The 9,800-nt window shown below is 35.7% G+C and overlaps 1 protein-coding gene across 1 annotated transcript; it reads left to right on the top strand.

Annotated features, from left to right (window-relative positions):
• Positions 1–3,994: 3,994 nt before the first annotated feature.
• LOC149193557 (uncharacterized) lies at positions 3,995–6,695 on the top strand. The gene has a single exon (XM_089407355.1). It carries the CDS (start codon positions 4,044–4,046, stop codon positions 6,693–6,695), a length of 2,652 nt encoding a protein of 883 aa, XP_089263481.1. The 5' UTR covers positions 3,995–4,043.
• The last annotated feature ends 3,105 nt before the right edge of the window (positions 6,696–9,800 follow it).

Here is a 9,800-nt window from a genome sequence, read left to right as displayed (position 1 = left end):
TGGTTTTGAAGGCTCTTAATGAATCTTTCATAGCTTTGATTCCAAAGCAGAAAAAAGCTATGACACCAGACATATTCGGACCCATAGCTTTATGTAATGTGGTGTACAAGATTATTTCCAAAGTGATCGCTAATAGACTCAAGCCCATTCTTCCAGCTCTTGACTCAGAGGAGCAAACTAGGTATGTGGAAGGAAGATAGATTCTCAATAATATCATACAAGTTGATGAGGTGGTACACTCTTTTAAGAGAAATAAGTAAACTAGTATGATTGTACAACATGACCTACCGAAAGCTTCTGACAAGCTAAGTTGGTCTTCTATCAGGGCAGTGCTGAGAGCCTATGGTTTCGACCACAACTGGATTAGATGGGTTATGGCCTTGGTATCCACAACTAGTTTTTCAATCATGCTTAATGGCTCACCCTCAAGAGCCTTTATGCCTTCTAGGGGTCTCAGATAAGGAGATCTACTCTCGCCCTTCCTCTTTGTGCTCATGATGGAAGGGCTAGGCATAGCGATAAAAAGTGCAAGTGCTAAAGGAAGTATCCAGGGACTGAAACTTACCATAGATGGAGATGCCTTAACTCACCAACAATTTGTGAATGATACTATGTTGCAGGGCATTCCCACAATCAAGGATGCCAAAGCTTTTAAACAAATATTGAATGAATTTGCTATGGCTGCTCGTATAGAAGTAAGCATTGACAAATCAAAAGTTTTCTTCTTTAACACTGACATTTCTATTCAAAGAAACCTCACAAGAATTCTAGGGTTTCAAATGGATCGGTTACCTTCTAAGTACCTTGGAATCCCTCTTATAGACAAACCTATAAGTAGGGGAGTGTAGGAGCTAGTAATTAATAAATTTCAAGATAGGATAAGGGAATGGACATGCAGATCTTTGAATTTGGTATGGCGCCTTGTGTTTACAAAGGCTATCCTGCAAGCCATACCCATTTTTATGATGTCAGCTCTTCCTTCTCCTATAGGAGTTATGCAACAGATTATGAACATTCAAAAAGATTTTCTTTGGGGCAAAGTGGAAGAGAAAAAGAAATGGGCATTAGTAGCTTGGGACAAGATCTACAAACCTGAGGCCCATGGTGGTTTGGGGCTTCATGACCTTGAAACCCTCAATAGAGTTTCGAGTGAAAAACTTTGGTGGAGGTGGCTTAAGGAATAGGCAACCCCTTAGGCCAAGCTTTTGAAACAAAAATATGGAAATAATTGGCAGGAGAGGGATCATATAGGAATGTCTGGGCTTATCAAGGGATCCCACATTTGGAATATTTCTTGGGAAAACAGAGCCATTGTCCAGCAGCACAGCTTCTGGGAGGACAACTGGTAGCAAGAACCAAACTTGTTTAGGGAAGAACTAATCACTCTCAAGAATGACACCGACAACAAAGGCTTATGCATGATAAGTGACTTCTGGGATTAGGCAAGGAACGATGGTAAATGGAGAATATGGAAGGATCTGGGCTACAGTGAAGAGAGCCCTCTGAAACCTCAGGCTGGCTCTCTTGCTCAAGCTTTGGAACAGAGGAAGATTTTGGTATCATCCTCGTCTGACCAACTAAGATGGGGAAGAAACACAGAAGGTAACTTTAACCTCAAAGAAGCTAAACGAATAGCCCTAGGGTTTGATTATCAAAACCCTGATCAGGAATGGAAGAACCTCTAGCAACATCAACATTGGATGAAAATAAAGTTGTGGAATTGGATGGCCTCAATCTTCAGGCAAACTAATAGGGATAGACTTAGCATTACCAACACTTTGAAGAATTAGAGAAAAGACTTCTCATGTAATGAAATCATTAACAAAGCTTGGCTTCTGGCTCTAGGCTTCTTAATCTGGGATGTTTGGAAAGAACGCAATTGTAGGATTTTCAAGAATAAAACTGGCTCAACTCAGAACATTATTGCACAAATATTAAGACATCTCAAAGGCACTATTAGAAACCTTTTAGGAAGACCTCCTGAGGACCCTACTCTGGCACAGGACACTCGTATACTACTCCAATTAGGTCTCCATTCGGTAGTTCCCCAGAGCATAAACAAGGGTATGAGCCAGATAATTGTTGGTAAAGACTTCTGGCAACCTCCTCCTCATGGTTTCTTGAAATTCAATATAGATGGAGCTTCTAAAGCTAATCGAGGAATGGCTGGTTTTGGAGGGGTCATCAGAGATGAACAGGGGTGCATTAAGGATATCTTTCACAATCATTTGGCGACTGCCACTAATAACATGGCAGAACTCATGACCTTAGAGCAATGCTTGGAAATACTCATTGAGTGAAATTTACATAATGCCATCATTGAAGTATACCCTGAATTGATTATTAATGCGGCCAAGAAGATAAATAATGGAAAAGCCTTGGGAAAAGTTTCAAAACATTGGCAGCTTTTGCAGGTCTTTCAGTGCATTCATACCCACCTATAAACCCTGATAACAGTTAGCTTCGTTCATGTGCGAAGAAAAGCCAACATGTTCACTAATCGTCTCACAAATGAAGGAGTGTTATGCAAAGAAAGTCACAAAAGGTATGTTTGGGATTCGATACCCTCGGGAAAATTGCATGGGGATTGTCAAATGCATGCGGCCAAAGACATGGAGAACTTCCAGATTATTAGGAATGAACAAGAAAGAAGACTAGTGGAAGCAGGAGTGAGTGGAGGAGAAAGTCTTTTTTAACCATTGCTTGCTCAAAAATGCGTAAAATAGAGCTTTCTACAGGGGAGGGGCACTTGGTAAATAGCAGGCTTCTTAGCAGGTCGCTGACCACAAATCTTGATAGCCTTCACCATTGAATGGCTATCGGGTGGGAAAGTGATCGAAGGTTAACTATTCAAGCAAACTCGAAGATTTTTAGATCCGTGGTTCATAATCTTCATTGGGTCCATAAAGAGGGTAAAGACCATGCAAGTTTCTGATCCAATATCTCGGAGGAGCGTCAGATCAATAGGGACCAAATCATATGGACATCGAGTTCTAAAAGTAATCGAAGGTTAAGTCTCAGACCGAACCCAAACATTTATAAACGAATGGCTCATAATTCTTATTGGATTCGTGAACTGGGTAAAAGAGGCGCAAGTTGCCGAGGTGATAATGTTTGTGCCTGTCGATTCTTACGAGATCTGGATCAAAGGGATATCGGGTTTCAACATGGGGGTAGGTTAAGTTAAGAACGACCCTCATGTTTTATACATTGACAATTTATTTACCCTATTAGCTCCGTAAAGTTGGTAAAGGTCGCGCATATCTCTGAAGCAATTTCTTTAATGACCGTTGGATCAGTGGGGGTCTTATCGAATGGCCATTAGGTTGGATAATGGGCAAAGGTTTAGATGTAAGATTAGGGCATAAGGTTGTGAGTTTGTTTGGGGTTTGTTTCGGGTTAATCTTCATCGGGTTAGCCCTTGTTCGTTTTTACACTTGTAAAAACATGTAATATCTGTAACATTTCTTGCATTAATAGAAAGCTCCACTCTTACTTAATCAAAAAAAGTATTCAATATTTTAATATATTTGTTATGTAATTATATAAATGGGATTTTTTTCTCATGCGAAAAGTTTTTTCTTAAATGTTAGAAGCCTAAGCTTACAATGACCATAAGTTTAAGCGAAAGCCTACATTGACCATAATATAATCATTTTTAAATTAGATCCGTCAGGCGTAGTAAGTGGGGATTTGGTCGTGCTACACCGATTGATTCGTTTGAAATTATATTATTAAGTTGAAAAATTTGCGAAAACCCTAAAAATTTGGACCCTAGGCTGTTTCGATAGGGCCATGCTAGTTGTGTTTCTTTTGAATGTCTCCCACTTCGGAGCCAGCGCCAACCAAATTCCGATTAGAAATGTTGCAACAACTATCTTCAACATTAGGCCCCACTCAATACAACATTGTTGACCAAGTACGCCCCAGTCCACACGGCTTTTCCATTTACTCAGTAGCCTTGAGTGAACTTATGTGAGAGCTATATCTGTATTTATATTTTGCATGTCGGGCACAATATAGCATAGCAAAGAGAGGAGGGCATGGGTGTTGCGCAGCGAAAGAGAGAAATGGATAACAGTGTTGTGTGCTTTGTGATCATGGCAACTACAATAATGCTCTTTCCTGTCACTGCCACAGTTAGTAGTGACTCAAGGGAGCCAAATTATTCTTCCCATATCCATCTCCAAAATGGTTTCTCCGATGGTCATCATATCGAGAGCAACCCTGGTGGAAATACTTCTCTGCAACCCCGTGATTTTGGTTTGAAGGAAGATGAACGCAAGATGGAGGAAGGTGAATTGGCATCATCCATGGATACAAGGGACATGGAGGCTCTTCTTTCATTCAGAAAGATGATCACGTCCGATCCACATGGATCTCTTTTGGACTGGACGGCAGAAAACTCTACGAAAGTATGCTCCTGGACTGGCATTTGGTGCAGAAAAGGAACTAAAAGAGTGGTTGCCATCATACTTCCTGAACTGCAATTAGAAGGTAGCCTTTCTCCGTCTCTCGGCAACCTTTCATTGTTGCGTATTTTTATACTTTCTCATAATAATTTCAGAGGAGGAATTCCACCAAAGTTTGGGCAGCTTAAAGCGCTGGGAATTCTTGACCTCAGCTTTAATCATTTCCAAGGCCTTATTCCAAAAGCATTGTATAATTGCACACATCTTCAATCGATCGAACTTTCAGGAAACAGGTTGACAGGGATTATTCCATCAGAATTCGGGCGTCTAGTCAAGTTGGGACATCTGCACTTGAGTGGCAACTCGTTAAGTGGTGATATCCCTGAAGCTCTGGGTAATTGTACTCAGCTTGCGGATTTAATTCTGGACAAGAACGGAATCCAGGGGACCCTGCCCATGAACATATTTCGGCTTCCCCTTATAAAACTAGATCTTTACAGTAATACCTTGTCTGGCAACATCCCTGAAGCAGTTGCCAATTTGAGTCAGTTGACCGTCCTAAATCTCGAGGCAAATCAGTTCACGGGTAGCCTACCGAAAGCGATTACCAACTTGTCTCAGTTAATCTTCCTAAATCTTGGTGCAAACAATCTAACTGGTAGCATACCTGCGGAAATTGGCAATTTGAACAAGCTTGAAATGCTTTTACTCCGTATCAACAATTTCACTCGTGCAATTCCAAAAGCCATAGGAAACCTTCAATCCCTTCAAATGCTTTCCCTTGATAGCAACAGCTTGACCGGAATTATTCCATCAGAATTCGGACGTCTATCCAAGTTGCAACTTCTGAGCTTGCGTGGCAACTCATTAACTGGTTATATCCCTGCAGCTCTGGGTAATTGTACTCAGCTTACGTATTTAGTTTTGGGAAGGAACAGAATTCAGGCCCCCCTGCCCATGAACATATTTCGGCTTCCCCTTGCAATACTAGGTCTTTCTGGAAATACCTTGTCTGGCAACATCCCAGAAGCAATTGCTAATTTGAGGCAGTTGACCTACCTAAATCTCAGTACCAACAATTTCAGTGGCGCTATCCCTGAAACTATTGGTAAATGTATGGCACTGCTGTACGTAGATTTCTCCCAAAACAATCTTAGTGGAAAGATTCCTGCATCTTTAGGGAACTGCAAAGCTTTAAAGGTCCTAATACTCACAGAGAATTTGTTGTCAGGGACAATACCATCAAGTTTAAAGAAATGCACTGCTTTACAGAGATTGAAATTGTCAGAGAATTTACTTAGTGGAGATTTGACGACGCAGTTTTCAAATTCTCTACAAATTTTCTCGGCACATTCTAATAAGTTCAGTGGGATTTTGCCTTCATCCTTGGCTAATTGCACCCAACTTCAATTGCTGGATTTAAGGAATAATGAATTTACAGGAGGGCTTCCTAAGTGCATTGCTTCTTTTTATGACCTAAGAGTTTTAAGTATGGGTTATAATAAATTCAATGGTAGTATTCCTCTGTGGATTACAAATCTTTATCAATTGCAAGTGTTGGATTTATCCAACAATAATTTTAATGGGAGAATACCATTTAATCTTGAAGGATTACATGGATTCAAAATCAAGCCCCAACTTATTGGTAACACACTATATGAAGATGTAAGGATTACCATTAAGGGAGCTGAGTACAATTTGATATATGTGCTGGTAACAAATACAATATTGGATTTGTCTAGCAATAATCTTATTGGTGAAATACCTTCAACTATGGAAAATCTAAGAAGCTTGCGGTTGCTGAATTTATCTGGAAACCATTTGGAAGGACAAATACCTGCATCACTTAGTGAAATATCTACTCTGGAGCAATTGGATTTGTCCAAAAACAATTTGAGTGGAATAATTCCTCAAGATCTCTCTAAATTAACGGAATTGTCTTATTTGGATTTTTCAAATAATAAGCTTTGTGGGAGAATTCCAAAAGGAACACAGTTTGACACCTTCAGTGTGGCTTCATTTCAGAAGAACAAGTGCTTATGTGGCAATCCTTTACCAGCATGTAAACAAATGGGAAAGAAAAAGGAAGAAGGTAGCTTTAGTGAAGGTCAAGGATGGTTGAGTCATGTATCTGAACATGTTTCATTGATTGCCTTAGGGTTGGGAATAGGAATTGGATTTGGTGGAATGGTAAGTGTCATGACATTATGGAATAATGGTATATTTTGGAAAATATCTCCCAATCCTAGAAGATTTTATGGAGAGTATAGATTACCTACATAACTAAAAAGTTTGTTTTAGCTTATTATATTATTAAAATGATAGCAAGATGCTCTGTTAAAATGATAGCAAGGTATGCTATGAGAAATAAAAAGTGAGTTATGTTGTTATATCCATAATATTGTTGTAATAGAGAGAGAGTACTTCATCATTTAAAAAGAAATTTAAAATCATTTATTTTCAAAAAATTATTTCAAATCATGCATTATGGACACATTTGTACTATTGTGTTTTTTTCTTTTTAAATTCAAATAGTTTTTTTTGATATTATTGTGTTTTTTTTTTAAATTCAAATACCCTTTGTACATATTTTAAAATTAATTTAATACCAAATCATTTTTTAAAAAATATATAAGTATAAATTATACACTCATTTTTCAATATTATTCCAGATTAATTTAATATTTAATAATTATATATAAAAGAAATCATGTTATAAAGTTAAATTAGTGTTTTCTTTTAAATATTTTTTTTATATTATTAATGATAACCATTGTTTTAATAAAACATTCTATATTATAATATTATAAATCCAATGATAACGTCATTATAAAATAATGGTAACATAAATTATATATAGAATTTTCACTTATTAAAATTAAATTAATATTTCAAGTATTTTTCTCTTCTATTAATTTTTGTAATATTAATTAAAAAAATAATGATTTATTATAATATTATAAATCCAACCTGATTATAAAATATGTTATAATATTTTTGATTGATCATAAAAGATATTGATGATATCTTTCCTTTTTGTACCCTGCATTTAATACAATTATAAAATATCAGGTAATAATTATCAAAATTTTAAATAATTGAAAAAATAATAAAATGAAAATGTGTAACTTTATTTTGTATGGGTTGTAAATTAAAATTTAAAATATTTATTTAATTAAAAAAATAATTAATATAATACATTTATAAAATATATTATTGATATTTCCAATTTTTTATTTAATAGAATGTGATATTCTCATTTAATTAATAAATAATTTCAACTATAGAAATTTATTACTATATTATTTATCTATATTACTATATTATTTATCTATATTAATGAGTAAGTTTAAAGTAGTTAATTAATATATTAAAAAAATTGAAAAATTGAATTTTCACTAAAGTTATATTAATTGACTTAACATTCTTTTGAAAGCTCAATGCTATATATATCTATATATATATATATATATATATATATATATATATATAGTATGCTTGGGGTAGCTCAAGTGGTCGTGGAATGAAGTCACACTTAACGAGAGATCTTGAGTTCCAATCTTGTGCTACTCTCCTGTAATAACAAGTTGAATAATGAAAATGTAAATTTGAAAATAGTAGAGTCCTACTAAGTTTACTATATAAAGCTCAATGCTATATATATATATATATATAGTATGCCTGGGGTAGCTCAAGTGGTCGTGGAATGAAGTCACACTTAACGAGAGATCTTGAGTTCCAATCTTGTGCTACTCTCCTCTAATAACAAGTTGAATAATGAAAATGTAAACTTGAAAATAGTAGAGTCCTACTAAGTTTACTATATATATATAATTTTTTTTTTAAAATAAAAGTAAATAATGATGTGCATAAATTAAAAGAATATAATATATTTAGTGAATTAAATAAATTTTCTAAATTATTTTTAACAGTTATTAAAATTATTTATTTTATTAGTATATTTAGCTATAAATTTGAAATTAGTAAGATATTCATAAAAGTGTAAGAATTTATTAATCAATTAGTTTACACTAAATTAAATATAAAATTTAGAAAAATTCATTTCATAAAATATATTAAGACATATTTTAAAATTAAAATTTGTGTTAAGTTAATGATTAAGATAGTAAACTATATCGTTACTTATTATTATTATGTTAAATTATTTTCATTTATTCATTTAATTTAATCTATAAAGTTTCTTTCAAAATATATTGCTACTAGAGAATTACATTTTTAAAAGCTACAAGTTATTATCATAATGCCCTTATCTATTCAACATCCCCTACGCCCTTCCCTTCGCTGACCATTCCCTTTGCATGGTCACCTCTTTCCTAGAAATAGATTTTGATGGCGCATTGAAAAGAATATGGGCCCAACCAGATTCAATGGTATATTTAGAGATCAAAAAGGCCTTCCACTTTACATATAATTAGACACATTGGGAATTAATGACAATAATGTCACTAAACTCATTGTTCTCATCATAGGGATGGAAATTTCACAAGCATAGGGCTCTTCCAAGATTTTTGTGGAAAACGATTCTAGCTTATCATTAACATGCTCTATAAGCTACATAATGGTGCCCTAGTACCTAAGGTCTCCAAAATTTGGTATTCAGAAGCACTCGTATGCAAGGCTTCTTCTCTTGTTTCCAACATCTTGGTCATTGTCACCTCCCACATTAGGTGGACAAGCAAAAAAGTAGAAGATATACTAGCTAATCATTGAAGTTTAGACTATTTGATAATACTCTCCTCCACTTGGAACCTTCTACAGGAGTCCCCTCTTAAGGAAATGTGCTGGAAGCTCATTCAAAAAGGTACATATATCCTAGATGGGGTGCTTAGTGTGCAAAAGGGGGAAATGGGTGGGTTTCCACTACCTCACCTAGACATGTGGTAGGGTGACATGCAAGCATGCCCATATAAAGCATGTTGATGATGTTATTTTTCCTAATTCCCCTAGACATGTGAGGTTCTCTCAACACACTCTAGCACATGCATGACTCCTATCATATCCTTAAATGTATGTCATCCATCCTTACTGCTTGTCTGGCATCCACTCATGTGGTACTACATCTAACTCTAATGTAGATTACAACATCTCTTCTGATGGTTTGATTTTCATTTTATGTTACTAGCTACCAATGCCTCTGGTGTACATCATGAGCTTGGCTCTTGATGATTACAATCGGGTTCTTTAGTTGACCCACCCTTTCAAGCCTTGGTTGAGAATTTTCCTAGCACATTTGGACCGCATTCATTGATCCAAATCAAAGTGGTCCTCCCTCATAGGCTAGAGTCATGATATCAATTTCCATGTTTCGTCCGAGAAATAGGTTCCACCCAGTTGTTTCCTTCGTCCCATAGGTTCAACACACATGGT

This window comes from Pinus tabuliformis, chromosome 2_2 (assembly GCF_031772625.1).
Source record: "Pinus tabuliformis cultivar Carrire ecotype Pingquan chromosome 2_2, CPIR1, whole genome shotgun sequence".
Lineage (NCBI taxonomy): Eukaryota > Viridiplantae > Streptophyta > Pinopsida > Pinales > Pinaceae > Pinus > Pinus tabuliformis.
The sequence above is the reverse complement of the archived record's forward strand: the minus strand, read 5'-3'. Positions and strand labels throughout refer to the sequence as shown.